Source organism: Lissotriton vulgaris, chromosome 10 (assembly GCF_964263255.1).
Source record: "Lissotriton vulgaris chromosome 10, aLisVul1.2, whole genome shotgun sequence".
Taxonomy (NCBI): Eukaryota; Metazoa; Chordata; class Amphibia; order Caudata; family Salamandridae; genus Lissotriton; species Lissotriton vulgaris.
In genome coordinates this window covers 160,895,467-160,915,667 of record NC_141698.1, presented here as the reverse complement: position 1 = coordinate 160,915,667, position 20,201 = coordinate 160,895,467, and the positions used below count along the sequence as shown (strand labels likewise).

General features: G+C 45.9%; 1 protein-coding gene across 3 annotated transcripts in view; it reads left to right on the top strand.

Annotated features, from left to right (window-relative positions):
* VWA3A (von Willebrand factor A domain containing 3A) overlaps positions 1-20,201 on the top strand; it is a 544,099-nt gene that overhangs the window by 250,481 nt on the left and 273,417 nt on the right. For all 3 annotated transcript variants that reach the window (XM_086940772.1, XM_086940773.1, XM_086940771.1), the window contains 2 exons: positions 8,445-8,643; positions 8,885-8,955. In XM_086940772.1, coding sequence (XP_086796898.1) covers positions 8,445-8,643; positions 8,885-8,955 — 270 coding nt within the window. The remainder of the gene's footprint in view (positions 1-8,444; positions 8,644-8,884; positions 8,956-20,201) is intronic.

The window sequence follows — 20,201 nt, the reverse complement described above, 5'->3', positions numbered from 1 at the left end:
CAGAGTCTTTAAAAAATCCAAAATAATAGCTCAAGTTTATTTAGCCATGAGGATAGCTTTTACTTCTTTCTTAAAAAGTGTAGTGGAGGAGATGAGCCTGGTTTCAGGAGGGAGTGAGTTCCAGATCCTGGGTGCCATTCCTGAGAAGGAGCGTTTATACGTTTTTTCCTTCCGGAATCTTCGAGGCTTCAGCAGAAGATTGTTTGTGCCTCTAGTGTTTCCAGAGCCGCCAGAAATTGTCAGCTTCTGAGTGAGGTAGCCGGGTGAGCTCAGGTGTACAGCCTTGTGCGTCATACAGGCGATTTTCAGATGTTTTCTGGCTTCAAAAGGCAGCCAGTTCAGGGATTTCAAGTCAGGGGAAATATGTGAGTGTTTTTTTGACCCAGTAATGAGTCTCGCTGCAGCGTTTAGAGAAGCTCTTAGGGGTGCAGTAGTAGTTAGGGGTAGTCCGCAGAGGGCGATGCTGCCGTATTCTATTCGAGGGATGACTAGTGTTTGTACTGCAGTTTGGAAGTCTTTGGCTGGGAGGAAGGGTTTAAGTTTCCACAGGGTATTGATTTGGTAGATCGCTCCCTTAGTTGCCTTGCTGATATGTTGCTGCATATTGAGATTGGTGTCAATTGTTATGCCTAAAGATTTTGCTGAGTCCACGATGGTGGGTTGGACATTGAGTGCCGTTAGGTGTTTAAGCCAAATTTGAGTGGAAGAGATCTTCGTGGGAGGTGAGATCAGAAGGAACTCTGTTTTCAGAGCATTGAGTTTGAGATGATTATCGGCAAGCCAAGATTGGGTGCTTCTGATCGTTGAGTTCAGGAGCAAAATGTCTTTGGGGGATTGTAATTTGAGATATAGTTGTGTGTCATCGGCGTACATGTGAAAGTGTACATTGGATGCTTGTAACAAGGTGGTGAGAGGTTCCATAACTAGGTTGAACAAAGTTGGGGATAGGGAGGATCCTTGGGGGACGCCTAACGATACAGGTATTGGCGAGGACATCAGATTGTTGCTCTTGAATTTCTGCGACCTGTTGTGTAGAAAGGAAGTGAACCACATGAGAACAGCCCCAGATAGACCCATTCTTGTGTTTAATAGTTCGAGTAAATTCTCATGTTTAACGGTGTCGAATGCTGAAGAGAGATCAAGAAGGATGAGGAGGCAGGTATCGTTTTGATCTAGGATTTGAAGGGCGTTGTCAATTATGTGAGTCATAGCAGTTTCTGTACTGTGTCCTGCTCGGAAGCCTGATTGATGAGCGTTGAGGAGATCAAACTGATCTATGTGTTTAGTCAATTGTAGTTGTGCGCATTTTTCCAACAGTCTGGCGAGAGTGGGAATAACGGTAATGGGACGGTAATTGTTTAGATCAGAGGGGTCGGCTGTAGGTTTCTTTAGTAAAGGTGTGACTTGTCCAACTTTGAGGGAGTCAGGGATGGTTCCTTGTTGAAGTGAGCTGTTAATAATTTTAGTCCAGAGTGGGAGGAGCAAAGGGGTAAAGCCTTTTACAGCGTTAGCAGGAAGGGGGGCCGTGAGGTGATTGGATGGTTTCAAGGTGCTGAGCAGTTTGCCAATTTCTTCTTCAGAGTAGGTGCCAAAGGATGACCATGTTGCATTGTTTTTTGGTTCAGTGGGTGCTATGCAGTGGGGTTTGGAGTAAAGGCTTGCGTCAATGAGGAGATCGCTCTTTATGTTCTCAGTTTTTTGGGTAAAGAAAGCGGAGAAGTCTTCACAGGAGGGTGCTTCGCGCATAGTGCTGAGTGGTTGGGGTTGTTCCTTGGATTGTGTTCTGATTAGCTCAAACAGTTTTCTCGGATGGTTTTTTGCTTGGTCGAGCTGGAGGCTGAAGAAATCTGATTTTGAGCGTTTTATTTTCCTGAAGCAGGCGTTTCTCTTTTTCTTCAGGGTTTTTAGGTGCAGTGCAGAGGGAGCTGATCTCCAGCTGCGCTCTGCCATTAGCATGGCTCGTCTATCTTTATTGAGACTCCCGTCGTACCATGGATTGGAGATTTTAGTGGAGACTCTTTTTAGCTGCATAGGTGCTGCCTCATTAATTATTGAGGTCATAGCGTTGAGATAGTGGTCAGTCAAGGATTGAACGTCCGTAGCGCCGGTAGGGGGAAGTAGGAGATTGCAGCTGTTAGGGGGTAAAGAGTTTGGGTGAGTTTTTTCAGGTCTCTTTTCCAGACTTTGGGCTTGGAGGATTGAACCGGGTTAAATTTTACTTTTTCATTGATGAAGAATGTGACAATATGATGATCTGACCAGTCACAGGGTTGGATAGACTCGAGTTGGATAGAGTCCTCCTTGGAGATGATAAGGTCAAGGATAGAGCCTTTGTCGTGGGTCGGGCTGTTGCATATTTGGGTGAGGTCAAGGGCGTTGAGGAAATTTTTAAGACTATTTACCACCACCTCATTGTGATCGTTCCAGTGGAGGTTGAAGTCACCAAGGTATATTTGGGTGAGCTGCCGTCCGGAATTGGTTGAGATCATATCCATGATTTGTTGGGAGAAGGTGAGGTTGTCCCCGGGTGGGTGGTAAATGCCATGAAGAGAGCATATCGGTTTGCCCTCACTGATAATATCGAGGCAGATGTATTCACAGGAAGTTGGGGAGGGTAGGGAGGGGGAGGTGACTTTCAGAACAGAGAGGTTGTTCCTGTAAATACATGCGATTCCACCACCTATTTTGCCGGACCTATCAAGTCTAATGATGCAAATGCCTGTTTCTCTGGTCTCCAACTTACAGCATATGGTAGATGATTACTACCGCAGATTCCCTCCCTCAGAGCCGGCATCTTCAGTTCCTCAGATGCCTATTACACAGCCTTCCTTCCTAATTAGGTCCACCCCTCCAGTTACCTACAACAATGCAACAGCAGAACCAGGAGGGTCACACCACTGATGAGGACAGAGAAGAGGGAGAGTTATATGAGATATCCTTTCCCAATGAATGGGATGACTATTAGGTCCAGACACCTTCGCCTTCCACCCCACCTCCAATAGATTCACCACCTGAGGAGATACGGGGTTTCCATACCCTTATGGAGAGAGCGTCAAGGAGGTTTCAGCTTCCCATGGCAACTAAACAAGCTGATTGTTTCTTGTATGATTTCAAAGAACAGGTTCGCTGTATTCCCATAGTAAACTTCATATGGCAAGAAGGCTTAAAAGTAATGAAGACACCAGCCTCAATTTCGGCAGTCTTGCCTAAGTTTGAGAAGAAATATAAGGCTCCTGATAATTTGTCGGCCTGCCTTATTGGACAACCTAAGAAGGATTCTGTGATCTCGCAAGCGGCTCAACATCGTTCAAGAAATTCTGCTTCCCCACTGTCGGCCCCTCCGGATAGAGATGGAAGTCGTCTCGACTCCATTGGTAAAAAAAATCCATTGGTAAAAAAAATCCACAATGGCAGCCACCACCAGAAGAGCAGCCAATTTGCTTGCCATTCTAGGCAGATACGACTGCCAAATGTGGCCAGACATTTCGCCCTTTTATAGAAATGCTACCAAAAGAATCCAAAGCTGAGGCGCTCCAAATTCTGCACGAGCGAGAAAGGATCTCGTTGAGATCATTGATTCCGCAGTGGATGTTTCCTCTACAGGTTTCCGCCAACTGGCTGGAGCTGCAGTCCTGAGGCGTCAGGGCTGGCTAAAGGCTACTTCTTTCAGACAAGAAGTTCAGATGAAGGTGATTGACATGTCTTACGATGGTGAATCCCTTTTTGGACACCACATCGACGAAGCCCTTAAGACCATCGAGAAGGACTCAGATACTGCAAAGGCTCTTGGCACTCTGCAATTCAAGAAGTAGCCCTTTCGTTGAGCAAGAGGAGTTGGTTCATCCTCCTTTCGAGGAGGTTGCAGCCAGTAAAGCAGTACCAGCCATATCAGGTCATTCAAGGTACCCATCATCGCAACATTTGTTTAAACAACCTCCTGCCGCTTCCAACAAGCACTACAGGGGAAAAACCGCCTTCAGAGGCAGGGATAACTCCAAGAAGCAGTGACAGATGTCCACTGCTGGCCACAGTTCCCATCAATTCTGTCAAAGTTGGTGGAAGAATTTCCTTTTTCCTTCCCGAATGGTCTACAATAACAACGGACAGATGGGTTTTAGATATAGGGCCAGATGTATCAGAATTGGATTTTGCGAGTCTATAATAGTGAATTTTACCAATTCGCTATTATAGACTCGCAAAATGTAATGTATGTAGGTTTCATCAAATTTTTTGGAATTCCTACACATTCCTTATTTTCGAGTCACAAATTGCGAGTTGCAAATAAGGAATGGCTTCCCATTCATTTCTATGGGCCTAGAGGCCCATAGGAATGAATGGGAATAGCATGCGCAATTTGCGAGTGCCCAATAGGTACTCTCAAATTGCGTATGCAATTTCAAGGTGCAAGGGGGCCAAAAGGCCACCCTGATGCACGCCTGAAATATGCATGTGTGCACATGTTGTGCACATACATTTCCTCAGTGTGCTACATGGCACTAAGAAAAATGCAAAATTGTGCATTTTTTTAAGGATTTGCAATTTACCACCAACTTGCAGTTGGTGGTAAATTGGGATTCCTTGAAGCAGGGTCGCAATTTAAAATGTGCTTCCTGCATTGCATTTAGAGAATCACAAATTGCGATTCTCTAAGTGCATTCGCAAAATAGGTAATCGCAAAAATTGCGATTCCCTATTTTGCGATTGCCTTTTGGAATGATACATCCCAAAAGGCTTTTTCCCATTCGCAAATGAGCCGATTCTGTGAATCGGCCCATTTGCGAACAGGAATACACTTGATACATCTGGCCCATAGTTTCCAATGGTCACACTTTGGAATTTCTAAAGATTCCTCCGAACGTCCGTCCCAGAGGTGCCCCTCCTACTCGCTCGAAAGAGCTTTTGTCTCAAATAAAGATAATGTTAAGAAAGGGAGCAAAGTGGTACCAGCTGTACAGCGAGGAACAGGGTTCTATTCAAGGTTTTTCCTCATTAGAAAGAAATTAGGAGAGTGGCGACCCATCTTGGACCTTCATTGTCTTAACAAATATCTAAAAAAGCAATCCTTCTGGATGTTGTCACTTCAGGAGGTGCTTCAATTGATAAATTAGGAGGATTTCATGGCGACCCTGGACCTTCAGGACGCTTATTTTCGTATCCCTATCTTCCCCAGGCACAGGAAATGTTTACGCTTTAGAGTGGCTGGCAGGGATTTCCAATTCTGAGTCCTACCATTTGGCCTTCGTTAAGCGCCCGAGGGTTCACCAAGGTCCTAGCACCGGTGCCCATTACACAAACGGGGGGTTTTACCAATGCAGTCGCGGGGACCTGGGCGCTGTGTGGTACATGAAGAGAAAGGGGTCCCCGCAAGAGGAAAAGATTTAAAATAAAGTTTGGGAAGGTTATTTAAAATGATACAACAGCTTTCTCACAGTATTGCAATTTATTAACAAAACTGGATACATCCAAAAATTGACAAACTTTTCAAATGGTCAGTCAACAAGCTTAAGAGGCCCAAGGGGAATGGGAGGAAAGAAAAGGACAGGGGGTGCTCATTAGAGGAAATTACAGGAAAGTGATAGTCATATTAAGTCAGACCAATCACAAAATTCAAAGGCAATTGAACACACCGGTGCCAGCTCACCTTCGCCAAGCAGGAATTAAAATCTTCCCTTATCTCGACGATTGCCTCATAAAGGCAAAATCCTTCACAGTGACAAACACTCATACTGAAAAATGTCTATCTCTCTTCTAATCATTGGGTCTTTCCATAACTTTCCCAAAATTTTTGTTAATTCCCTCAAAGGTGAAAATATTCTTAGGGGCAACCCTGGACACTCATCAGGCAAAGGCCTTTGCATCACAGGAAACAATCCGCAAGCTGGCAACTTTACTTCTCACAACATATCCACTTCAGCCCGCAAGTACAAATCGCTTCTGGGAATGTTGTCCTCCTGCATTCCCCTCGTTCTCAACTATCGCTTGTGGATGGGCCCTTGCTAGAAGAACTGGACGGTCAGTGGCTGCAAATTTCAGGGTCCTTTGATGATATTATCAGGATAACACCTCAAATGAAAGAAGCTCTCCACAGGTGGACTCACATCCCGAGCATAGCCGCAGACCTATCGTTCTTAGTGGATTCTCTCTGTTACATTATAACATCCGAAGCTTCCCTCGAGGGGTGGGGAGCACATCTAGAAGGACTGACAGTGAAGGGAAAATTGGACACTCATCAACGGACATTACACATAAACCTTTTGGAGTTAAAAGCAATATTTCTGGCTAATGCTAGAGCTCCTTCCACTATTAAGACTTACAAACTCAAGTGGAAGAGATTCTGTCATTGGTGTGTGAGCCGCGATTTCCAGGTTTTGGTGGCAGAATGGGTCACAGTCGCTTTGGTCATCAAGATTCATAAAACAGTTTCTTAAAGGATTGTTTAGAATGTTCGCTCTAATTAGGCTTCTGCCTTGGCATCTTAACATTGTTTTAACGCAGCTTACAAAGGCCCCATTTGAGCCTATTCATAGGCCTGACTTAAAACACATTACATGGAAAACCTCTCTTCTGTTGCCGCTTACATCAGCCAGATGAGTAAGCGACATACAGGCTTTCACTATTCATCATCCTTTTCTACAGTTCACTACAGACTCTGTTATACTTTGTACAAATCCTCCCTTTATACCCAAGGTCCCGTCGGATTTTCACCTAAACGAGCCAGTCGTATTGAAAACGTTCTTCCCAAATCTACAGTCACCTGCGGAAAGATCTTTGCATCCCATTGATCTAAAAAAGTGCATAAAATTCTACTTACAGAAAACCGCCAGCACACGTAAGGCTGATCAGCTTTTTGTGGCTTATGAAAAAATCAGAAAGGGTTATTCTGTCACTAAACAGACTATAGCACGTTGGATGTCTTCTGTGATCCAGTTTTGCGATCAACAAGCAGGCAAACCTCTACCGTCAACATTGAAATCCCACTCTGCGAGAGCAGTTTCCTCTTCAACTGCTTTCTTTGCCGGTGTGCCTAGTCAACAGATTTGCAGAGCAGCAACCTGGTCCAGCAGGCACACTTTCACCAAGCGTCCCTGTCTGGAAGCTGCAAGTAATGCTGTTACAGCTGTGGGACAGGCGGTGCTACGCAATCTTTTTCAAAAAGGTGAGCCTCTATTCTTCCCACCTTCCTTTGTGTTGACAATTGTTGTGATGATAATTGATATTATTGTTATTCTATACATATGCATTGTCAGATACTTATGTATGTAGATACATTTTTTATATACATGTGTAGGTATATATATATATATATATATATATATATATATATATATATATATATATATTTATATGTATATATGAATATGAATTAGTGGTAAGGAAATTCGCTATACACTTAGTGATGCACAAGATTCTGTACAGTGTGTAAAAACATGCATACCTATGTTACATCTGCTGTCTATTCAGATTAAAGCATGTGAATCCATGAAATACACTCCAATACTGGAGAAGAAAATAAGTTCATTACCTGTAAAGTGTGGTTCTCCGGTATTGGTATCTTTCATAGATTCACATGCGACCCACCCTCCTCCCCATAGAGGCTCCCCTGGATTATTATTAGGTATATACTACACTTGTGCTCGAAAATCTGAAAGCCTGGAGCCTCTGCGGAGAGGGTTCTAGAGGGTGCTGTTGCCTGATTGGCTGGAGTTTGGACCATCCTAATGACTAGGATGAGATATTAAAGTGAATGTTTTTTTGTTGAAAAAATGCACCTGTGCAATCAATGTAATCCTGAAACGTTGTACAAACTTAACTGATGGTCTATAATCAGGGCCGCTGGATTAATATGTCAGGAGTGGGCCAAATGACGTAGAAGGGTTCAGTAAATAAAGTGGCAAGGAAAGGCAAATTAGGAATCGTAATGTGGCAATAGTATTCATTATTTTATATTTTTTACACTAGTTTACACTGTCTGGGCATTGGGTGCACCTCACTAGTACTAGTTTAATACCCAGATATAGTAATAAGACACAGAAAGGTGATGAGTCAACCTTTGCAAACGGCCTTCCACTGTGCGGTAACAGGTGCCGCTGCATTTCTAGCAACTTTTGAACTGTTTCAACTAGAAACAAGTTTTTTGTTAAAATCTGCATATTACGCAACAGATGACGGATTGTGTGGCAAATGCGGCAAATCTGTAATTATGCAAAAATTGCAGCGGGTGCACAATCGCATAATTCCAGTGGCCTGTCTGTAATCTATTTTATCCCACCCCCAGCAGCAGTGTAGTTCAACTCAGTGGTACTCATTCTATTTCCCTAGCAAAAATGAAAGTTTGAGTCCACTTGCTGGAATTTAAGCCTGTGACTCGCATGTAAGAGATGCATGTGGAGCTGTTGATTTATTGTCCAGAGGTCTCTTATCCGTCCTCATTGTGTACGTTCTAGGACATGGTGACTGCGTATGTGGCTGAGGTATGTGGTGGTTGTGACGTGCAGCTGCATGTCTGCCTTTTCACCATCAGCGGCTTCGGTTGTGATGATGACGCCGTTCCCGCCCGCTACGCCAGTACTAAAGACACCGCCGGCACATTGAGGGAAATCGCACATGCTGCCAATGGAAGGTTCCACTGGTTTGAAGAAACAGGTAGAAACCAACTTTCCAAAAAGATTTTAAAATTTGGCTTGTTGAGTGAGGTGCATGCAACAAAAATTCAGTTTTTAGCTAAAAAAAAAAAAGGAACACATGCTCATAGCAGTTCAGTGAGGCTTGCCAGAAGCCGTAGACTGGTCTTTAACAACCATTTGTTTTAACTTAAAATATATACCATGATTTCCAGCACTTTAAAATGTAATTCTCAGTTCACTGGGAGGCCTTTGTTTTCCAGGCATCATTGACAGTGATGACATCAGCAGCCTTTTGTCGGAAATGGAAAAGGCAGTCAATTATTCCAAAAAGGTACTTTGAAAATTATACAATATAAGCATGTGATTTAACATAATATTGTTTAAAATGATTGCATGAATCTGTTGGTTTTATAGTTAAGTACATGCAATGTAACATCCAAAATGTTTATGTTTTAGAGCATGTCTTGAGTTTATTATAATGACATCGGAAATACGTCATATTTTACATTCAAGAACCTATATACATTCATGGGCAATTATAAGCTACGCATGGCATGAGTAAACACTAAATAGTTGATAGAATTATGAGTGAAACGAGTTGTACTAAAATGCCATCACACAAGTGACACTGCCTTGTGCTAAGGACGTTAACAACCACTTTTGAGGGTATTCAGTTCTGGTACTTGCCTGGCCCAAAATTATAAATCAAGCCAAAGGCAAATTTACACAATGAGGGTACAGGCCAATCAATCAAGTATTAATTCTTACCAACAGGTGGGTTAGCAGGCTATAAGCATTGTCTTCCTAATCTCACTCAGTACAGGCAGACACGGACGCCCAATGTCTCTGCCAGCTGTTATTTCACACTCTCACTAATCTCATTTATTTTATTTTATTTTGACAGTTTTGTATAGCGGGAACAGGACCCTTGCGGGTATCAGAGCGCTTTACAGCGCAAATATAGGTAATGACATACACATATAAATACAATGAATTATGTGAATACAGTTCTGGTAACAATTAGAGATTAGCACATAAATACAGGAGTGTATAGGACAAGTTCAAGTGAATTTGAACTTGAGAATCGATTTCACTTCTTTTTAAAAAAAAAGCTGCGGATGGATTAAGTCTCGTTTCTGGGGGTAAGGCGTTCCAAATCCTTGGGGCCATTCCTGAGAAGGTACGATTGTATTTTTTCTTCTCGTAGAAAAGTTGGGGGTTTAAGTAGAAGGTTGTTATAACTCCTGGTAGACCCGTTGCCACCTGATGGTACTTGTTTCTCCGCAAGGTACCTCAGGGTTTTGTGATGTAATGCCTTATGTGTCATACAGGCAATTTTTAACTGGATTCTGGCCTCAAAAGGTAGCCAGTTGAGGGCATGAAGGTCAGGGGAAATGTGGCAGTTTCTTTTGGTACCTGTGACGAGTCTGGCGGCTGTGTTGATTGAGGCTCTGAGCGGAGCGTCGTTGATTTGGGAAGACCACAGAGAGCGACACTCCCATAGCCAACTCTGGGAATTATTAGAGTTTGAACTGCCTATTTGATGTAATTTGCGGGTATAACGTGTTTCAATTTTCTCAGTGTGTCTATCTGAAAATGTGCTCCTTTTTTTGCAGTGCTGATGTTCTTCTGTATTCTTAGCTTTTTATCCAGGGTTATTCCTAGAGATGTAGCAGAATCAATAATGAGAGATTGACCGTCGAGTGCAGTTAGGTGCTTCATCCACTCGCGGATGAAGGTTGTTTGGTTGGGGGAAGCGATTACGAGGAATTCTGTTTTTAGTGTGTTTAATTTTAAAAGGTTCTTAGCCAGCCAGGTCTATGTTTTTGGAGCGTTGAGTTAAGAGACTTGATGTCTTCAAGAGATTAGACCTTAATGTAGAGTTGTGTGTCGTCGGCGTACATGTGATATTGGATATTTTGCGAAGTTGAGAAGCTCTGTGAGTGGTTCCATAAACAGATTGAAGAGTGGTGGGGAGAGGGAAGATCCCTGGGGTACTCCCAAAGTGACTGGGGTGGGGTTAGATAAAGATTGGTTGATATTGAATCTTTGTGTTCTATTTTGGAGGATGGAAGTAAATCAGTTTAACACTGTTCCAGATAGCCCCATTCTATGCTTCAGGAGGTCAAGTAGGTTGTCGTGTTTGACTGTATCGAAGGCTGAAGATAGGTCAAGTAGGATTATCAAGCAGGCTTTGTTTTGATCCAGTATTTGTAGTGCGTCATCAATTATGTGGGCCATGGCTGATTCGGTACTATGCTCCGATCAAAAGCCTGATTGGAATTGGTCGAGCAGGTTGAAGTGGTCTATGTGGTTACTAAGCTTCTTTGGAGAAATTTTTCGAGTAGTTTGGCCAGGGTCGAGATGTTGGATATTGGGCGATAGTTATTCGGGTCTGATGGGTCCTCTGATACTTTCTTTTTTGGAAAACCTTTATTTAAAATCCAAAGCACACAGCTATTCAGCCTTACATCCCTGAGGCTAGGCAGCATTGTAGAGAACGGATAGAAGGTGCGCACAAATCAGATTAAAGAAACATATCAGGTTTAATTTTATAATATGAGAGCAATAAACCTATAAAATACCAACGAAAAAGAAATTCTAAGAAAAAGGAAATAGGCAAGGAATAATGCAAAAGCGACAACACATAGTCCCGGGAGGTAGGCAGGGCCAAACGGCTTCATAGAGCAACTATACTGTATAAAGCAAACGAACACGGGGGGAAGAGAGTCAGGATACTAGCTAAATGATAAGATGGTTGGAAGGGAGGACTAGGGAGAAAGACGAACCTCTATCGGATCAACATCGGGAGGTAAACAAATGTCGCCCCTGTATTCATTCCAGGCCCCCCCAAACCACTCTCCACCTCCCGGGTTTGCCCCTAGCCACGTACACTGTCTTCTCACCAAGCATGCACCAATCCATATTGGTCTTCCATAGTTCCACGGAGGGGGGAGATGGGGCCCCCCACTTCTGGGCGATATCCCGCTTGGCCACCATGTTCCCCAGCGTGACCCATCGAGTTTGGGCATTATTGTAGTCCGTGGGACCCCACACATTCAACAAGCAGCGCCGGGCCTCCGCTGGCAGGTCTACCCCCGTTACCTCACGCATCACTGCATGCACTCGTTTCCAGTAAGAGGCTATAGCATAGCATTCCCAGATGGTGTGCAAGAATGTGGCCAGTTCTCCACAACCACGCCTACAAAGACCGTCCACTGAGAGTCCCATATGAATTAACCTGGGGCCAGTCACATAGACTCTGTGGAGAAACTTCAATTGAACCAGACGCAATCTGGCCGAAATCGCCACGTCTTTAGGGGAAGACACCGCACACTGCCAGTCCTCATCGTCCAGCTCAACTCCATCACGCACCCACTGGTCTCTCACACCCAACAAAAGATCTGTGCGAACATTGATCAACTTTTTATAGATCAGGGAAATGGCACTGTCTGGCATATGGCCGTCCAGTACCCTATCTTCCAGCGGGGACGACTCGGAGACCTTCTCTCCTACCGGCAGTGCTGCCGCAAGGGCATGTCGCAATTGAGCATATCTAAAATATTCTGTGGCTCCCAATTGAAATTCAGTTTGCAGAGTGTCAAAAGACGTTATCCCACCCCTGGCCATCATATCGTCGACTTTGGAGATTCCAATGAGGCCCCACCGGCCCAACCCCTTCGTATGCCACATCCTGCCCAACAAGTCAGAGTCATAGAGTGGAGTGGCCATAGTAAGCCTACCCTGCCACCCCTGTGCTTTCGTAATGGCCCTCCAAATGTGCACAGCGGTCCTGGTGGGGCCAGTCATTCTTCCATCCAGAGATCTTGAATATAGTGCTCTGTAGTACTTCCCATCGTCCAGGAGCCACCGATCCATGGCATACCCCGGGCTGTCAGCCGGTCCATAAAAGCCATGGTTAAGAGCGGCAAGTTGAGAGGCCCAGTAGTACCTCCGGATATCAGGCAAAGCGATACCCCCGTCGTACCCAGGGATCGTCAACTTGGCAACAGCAATACGCGGCCTGCCCTCCCATAGGAGGGCCCGCTGCAAACCTTCAACCTCCTTAAAATATTTGGACGGGACGGGGTCCTGTGTGTTCTGGAGCGCATACAGGAATCTGGGCAGGGACATCATCTTAAACAATGCCGCACATCCAAGCAGGGACAGCAGCAGCCTTCTCCAACCCTCCACGTCGCGCCGAAGGCGCGCAAGAGGGGGAAGCAAATTATTGGAGTATCGTGTCCGGGCATCAGTTGATATATAGACGCCCAGGTACTTGAATCCCTGCATCGCAATCTGTATAGCACAGCCCCTGGGAAGACGTGGGGTCTCTCCGCTAAGTACGTAAAGGTAAGATTTCGACCAGTTAATAACAAGGCCCGAATATCTTCCAAAAGTACCCAACACGTCAAAGGCCACAATCAAGGACTTACAAGGGGAGGTGAGGTAGAGCAGGATATCGTCCGCGTACAACGACACGCGGTCCTCAAAGCCCGGCGACCACTTAATCCCACAGATGTCTGGGTGGGTGCGTATCCAAGCAGCGAGCGGCTCAAGCGCAAGAGCAAAAAGGAGCGGCGACAGAGGACAGCCCTGTCTGGTGCCCCTGCGCAAAGCATAGGAAGCTGATACACGGCCGTTGACCGTAACATTGGCCAGTGGGGAGGCATATAAAAGTCTAACCCAACTGAGAAATTCGGGGCCAAACCCAAACTTAGTCAACACTGCCCACAGGTAATTCCATTCGAGGGAATCTTTAGAGAGAGAGCATGTAACAGGGCAGGCGCCGGATCAGTTTCCAGTTGAGAATCAAGATCCTCAATCTCCGACTCCAACCGCACCACATCCTCATCTCTGCGTCTGCGCACCTCGGCTATTAAGGAGAAAGCTTCTCCTCTCAGGACAGTTTTGAAGGCCTCCCATAGGGACAAGGCCGACGTCACCGAGCCCGTATTCTCGGAAAAATACAGGTCAATGGCTTTAGCCAGGAGGTCACGAGTTTTAGGGTTACGAAAGTACCATGGATTGACCGGCGCTACCCTAGAGGCTGCCACGATACCAAAATCAAAGGACACCCAGACCGGGGAATGGTCCGATATGCCTCTGGCCATCAAGCGAGCCCCGGAGATGGCCGAAGCCTGGGCAGCTGGAGCCAAAATGTAGTCAATCCTGGAGAGGCTACCGTGCGCACCCGAATGAAAGGAATATTTCCGCTGGGCGGGATGGAGATGCCTCCAGCAATCAATAAGTCCCATAGTACTCAGGAAGTCAGGGAGCCAAGATTGCGCACCGCGAAAATCTCTGGATGGAAAACGGTCAAGGGTCCCCGATGCAACTGCATTGAAATCTCCACCAACTATGAGCAATCCCTCCGGCAGGCCCAAAATGGTGCTCCCGAGATCCCGAAAGGTCAACGATTGTAAGCCAGGGGGGACATAAACAGAAACCAAAACCAGGGTACGCCCCTCCCATCTACCCGTGACGGCAACGTAACGTCCTCTATCATCAATTACACTAGTCTCCACCTCAAACGGGAGAGACAGGCGCACCATAATCCCCACCCCTCGGGACCCCGAAGAGAACCCCGAGTGTGCCACCATTTTAAACCCTTTCCTGTTGAGTGCATGGCACGTAGTGCCAATGAGATGAGTTTCTTGTAACAAGATGACATCGGGCACACACCTCTTAAACATTTGCAACACCACCCCTCGTTTTATGCGATCCCCCAGCCCATTCACATTCCAACTCAGTACATTTAACGTCTTACCCCCCCTCATCAAAGCACGGCCCCCCCCCCCGCCCCCCCCCCCCAGAGAGCAGTCACCGCTACATAGTATTCAGAAGAGTGATCACCTTGCCTTGAGAAAGAAGAGTAAAGAAAAACACAAAGGAAACAATCAACTCAACCACCCCCCACCCTGCACCCCTGCATTAGACTAAAAAGCCCCCCCAACTAGCAGTGTGCCTGTCGCCCCAAAAAACTACTCTACGAAAAGCCCCCAGAGGAGAAAGGAGACAGCCTATCCCCCCCGTATCCCCCGATCCTGAAAAAGAGCAATAATAAAAAACAATAGTCCGCGACTGATTGCATGTGCAGGCCCATCCGCCGAAGGCAGTCCGAGAAAGTTCACTCAGGTCCGCCCGACGCCCCCTCCGACTGATCCTCGGGCGCACTCCGTCGTTGAGGCAAAGTGTCCAGCCAGTCCCCAGCCGCTTCCAGCATGTCGAAGAACACCGCCCGGCCGTCGTGTTCAATCCGGAGTTTCGCTGGGAATAACATAGAGTACTTCATCCCCAACTCTCTCAACCTACGCTTGACACGCATGAAACTTTGCCGGCGTTTCTGCACCGCTTGAGTGAAGTCCGGGAAAAAGTTGATATCAGCGTTCTGAAACTTTAATGGTCCACCTCTCCTCGAGGCCTGCAGGATAGCGTCCCGGTCCCTAAAGTTGAAGACCCTGGCAATGATGGGGCGCGGAGAGGCTCCCAGTTTCGGCTGGCCTCCAGGAAGTCTGTGCGCCCGCTCCACCGAAAAGAACTTGCTCAGGCCACCGGGAGCTAAGTGATTTAGTACAAGGTTCTCGACAAAAAGGTGGGTAGCATCCTCCTCGGCGCCCTCCGGTACACCTATGGTACGGACGTTCTGGCGCCTTGCCCGTCCTTCGAAATCATCGAGCCTGCGGGCAAACAACATGTTCGTGGCTTTCAGGTCCCGAATCTCCGACTGTAGGTCGGTCACGTCAGAAGTTAAACTCGACGCCTTTATGTCGAGCGACTTGACCCTGTCATTAGTTTTGCCGAGATCGGCCCTGATGAGGTTGACTTCAATCGCCAACGTGTCGACCTTGTGCGTTAACACTTCATGTTGTTTATGCATTTCGGCCTTGATGCCCGCGATGGCTCCCATGACATCCCGGAGGGTGGGTTCCGAGTCATCCGGTGACACATCTCGCTGCGTGTCTTTAGTGCGGCCTGAGGCTCCTGGCGATCCCTTCAGGAGGGTGAAGCGCTCAGAAATAGTGGGCTGCGAAAGGGAGGGTTTTCTGCTGACCCTAGGCTTCCCTTTGTCCGGATCACCCCTGCCCGCCATGTTGGTTGACGGGGGTCGCTCGGTCAGGAGAAGGACCCGGTCGTCCCTGTATCCCCAAGTCGGTAGAAGTCAGTACTCGCCTCCACCGCCTCTCCAGCACTTCAATCCGCTGAGTGGTCTGGTCCGGCCGCTGTTGCAGAACGGGGCAGTTTCCACCTCATCAGACTGCCACCACGTAGCAGCACCGCCGTCGCCCACGTAATGCCAGGCTATTATGGCGTCGTCGTCCCCAATCTTCAACACGGTTTAACTCCGCGTAGGAAGCTCGGATCTTCGATCAGAGAATGGGTCCCGCATCAGCAACAGTTCAGCGACAGATTCCCACTAGTGTGGGACAGGATAGATAGCAGGATTAATTCGGAGGATCGGAGGGTCTTCGGAGCTCCGAGCTCACGCGGCCATCTTGGTTGCCCGCAAAGCTCCTCCCTCTTAAGGATGGGGGATACCTGACCAGTTTTGAGGATGTGAAGGATAGTTCCTTGCATAAGAGAGGAATTTATGATCCTAGTCCATAGGGAAAATAGCAGTGGCATGAAGGTCTTTAAGTGGGATGCTGGGAGGGTGTCTGTGAAATGATTGGAAGGATTCAGAGTCGTGACTGTGTTTAGGATAGTTTCTTCACTGTAGAGTTTGAAGGTGGTCCAGGAGGCGTTGTTCTTGAGGTTGAGTATTGTGGAGCAGTTAAGCGGGGTTCCTGGTGTGGTCTGTGAGGAGAATGTGTGTGTATTAGTAAGGGATAATAGATCGTTAAGTAGTTCTGCCTTTAATTTTTCAGTCTTTGTTGTGAAAAAGGAGGCAAGATCCTCACAATTTGGGAGTGTCGGAGGATTGAATTGGGGGGAGTGGGAGACACCCTTAGAATGAGCTTTTATTATTTCGAACAATTTTGTGGGGCGATTCTTAGCTTGATCTAAAAGTTTGTATATGAAATCAGTTTTTGAGCTTCTAATCCTACTGTAGTAGGCATTTCTGGTGCTTCTTGGTAATTTGAGGTGGGCAGTGGATGGGGCGGCTCTCCATTGTCTTTCAATTGCTCTCAATGATCTTCTGTCTTTATTTAGTCTACCATCATACCAGGGGTTTGAGTTCTTTGTGGTGAATCTTTTTAATTGTTGGGGGGCTAAGGTGTCATGTACCCTGTTCATAGAGTGGTCATATCCTGTACATCCTTTGATCCATCCGTTGGGGGCGTGAGGATGTGACTAGCGGATGCAAGATCGACCAGATTGATGTTTTCTAGGTTCCTCTTCCAGATTTTCGTTCTCGTGGGTTGGACAGAGAGTAGTTTAACTTCCAGTCTCAGTATTCTTCACAGGATAATAATGAACTTTATTGAGAAGTGATAACAAAGCTATGATAAAAAACATGGGTAACTGGAAGAGAGGGTGATGGGGGAGATTGATGGGCAAAAATCTGATTCTTAACATCTTTCTGAGTCAACAATCAATAAGATAATACTTTGACTCAGTCAACTTTAATAATGTACCCTCTCTTCTGACCAGGTATCACTTCCAAGAACCAACAGGCCCATTTGCCTTCTGTTATGTTCCTTTAGCTGCACCTCAGCCTATGTTCAATTAATTCAGAAAATATTTTTTTTAATATATGTATCAAAAATTAAAGGGATGATTTAGCTTCTCATCAAGCCCTTGAGAGGTTTAAAAGCCCTTGTCTCATGAAGGCAGCAGCAGGAACCAAACATAGCAGCATTTTATTTGCTGTATCTACCATTTCCTGTCTTTCCCTTAGGCCCTCAGCAGCATAAAGGAGTCTGTTGAGGGTCTAAGGTTGAGACAAGAGGTGAGATGTCTGATGTCATTGGGGATGACACTGTGCAAGATGTCTCTACCGCTTCACCCTACCGCTTTGGTGAATCGACATCCATGCATGTGTAATCCTATGTCTGGCTCTTCCCTCTGGTTGAACGTAAAGGTATGTTGCAAACATGTTGAATACAAGGATGTACACAAATGGTATTTGTCAGCCATGGTCCACGACACTGCTGGGCCCACCCCTCTCACATACAGACTGTGCCCTTTCTCAGGTTCCTCTGTACTATCCATGTGAGCTGGAATCTGGAAACAGATTCACCTTTAGACCGCTTTCCCTTCTTTCTTTCTGCTCCCTTTTCTCAGTCTAAGCATGTCTCTACTACAGCCATGGTCTCAGGTAAGAGCAGTGGGGCAGGCCTGGGGTGGGGGATTTGACCACAAGGGAAAAGTAACTATTGATTTAATTTTCCCTCGTGGTCGTCTCTCGAAATACCCACCGCTCTTACCTGCAGCGGCCGTGGCTGAGACTCTACTACCTGTCTTCAAGAGGTGCCAGGATTGCAGCAGCCAGTGTTCTACAGATGACTTACATAGAACCTACAAGAAGTGCCATGGAGACCATTGTCCAGTTAGTTCATGACTTTTCTGCTCTGGAAGCCCAGAGCTAACACTTCAGAGAATACAGATTCACAAGAAGGGAAAGAGATGTGTGAATTCAACCTCAGCTGGTGGGGAGCAGACATGGGTAAGCAAGACTAACCAGCTCTCTTGGTACTGCTGTCATAAGTAACCTCTTAAGATGGTTGTAGCAGATTTGGAATTCAATCAACTTGAGGGAAAGTAACTGGTTTTAAGGAATGTACATCTGTCCTTAAGACAGTATTTGGTGCTGAGATCCCCTACAGCACAGTCACTATCCATGCCTTTCAAACACCAAAGCAACGAAAAGAATAAAACAAAAGATTTGCAGGGGTTTCTACCGCTCAGGCTCAAAGCCTTCCCTTGGCTGTGATGTCTGTCAGGATACTGTAGTCACCAGGTTAACAAGAGGTCAGTGAAATCATGTTAATGGCTCTGAAACCAGTGAGTCTCAGATAGAGGTTTCCAGTTTTGTCTGACTGTCTCTTTCAGAAAACCTTGCTCTTTATACCCGACTTTGGCCTCTTAACACTTAACTCCAGTTCCAGGGTTGCCTGTGAAAATGCTCAAATGAAAATTTGTTAGTGAAAACTCCATCTCCAGGGTTCACAGTTTTTTACCAGGATGAGAGCTCCCAAACACATGAACTGTCATGGAGCCAAGTTCTCCCACTCACTTCTTCGTACCTCTGGGGCGGACCAGTTTGAATTCAAAAGCTTGCAACAAAGTTTGTAATAAGCGCTGAGACGGCTAATAGGCCAGAACAACATCATTGCAGACAGTCCTGTGGTCTCCCGGCTTCCTGTTGACAACCACTAAGGTCACTTGCAAGAGCAGAGGGTGCTCACACAAGTTCTTTTAGATCTGGGGTTGCTGGATAAAATATTATGACCTTGACTTGATGGATGATGGAAATGTGACTTCACTTACCCATTCCTAATTTCCATGCTGTATTGCTATTGGTATTTGAATGACTTTGTGTCACCAACCTGGCCTATGCTCTTCAACATGCCAAATTTACACTTGCTGATACTGTGCTCCTGCTCTCCCACTCTGGTTATGTTATTGCTATGGGTGCACGTTCGCACTCCTTTTTATTGTTCTGTTGTTGTTTTTGTTGTACGCAATACAAAATTTTTTTTTTATTTGTTTTACGAAAATGATCTTGGTAAATTTCCACTACTGCTATTTTAGGTTAGGCTCACACTAGAGACTAGACCAAACATCTAACATGAAATAATAACATTATTGAGAACACACACGTGCAGAATGTTTTATCTTTCAATCACGCTCCGCAGCAGGTGCATTAACTCACCACGCTTCCTTACTGGCATTGGAACAAGTGTTCTGCACATCATACCAGTAGACTCTCAACATCCTTAGCTATCTTCTTCATTTGGAGCGTTTTCCTGCAGCTGTTTGTTTCCTTAGCACTGTTCAATTAGCCAATCTATTTATTGATAGTTAGCTGTCCTTAAGATTTTTATATGCAAGACACGTTCAGATGTCAAGAGTTTCAAGGAAATTGTTTACTTTTCAGAATAGTGCCATCCCTCTCACTGGCATCCACTCTCATATGTTGCCACCAGGGATATCTTAAGGATTTTGGGGGCCCTGGGCCAAAAGTATTTTGGGGGCTGTTCAGAACAACTTTGGATTTATGATCCAATTTCAGCTCTGTCATGGCCTCTTTGGCCAGGTCACCGACAGCAAACGCGCACACTCTTCCAAATTCTAATTTTTTTTACATCTAATATCCTGGGATAGCAGTGGCGGCTCCTCCACTAAGGCGGAGTAACGTCGCCCCCACTGCTTTAAGAGCAGTGCAGCGGAAAAATAAAATGATAATAGCCTGGTTATTATCATTTTATTTTTCACTAGGGCTGGGTTGGGGGGGCGGGGCTGGGGTTACGGGGGAGGAGTGGTTTGCTAACTCCAAGTGCGCATGACTGCTTGGTCGGCCCTCTTGGACCGGCTAAACAGTCCGGAGCACTTTCCATCTTCCCCACCAGGCTTGCTTTACACAGCCTGGTGAGGAACATGCAAAGCCTCACAGTCCTCGTCTGAGCGATG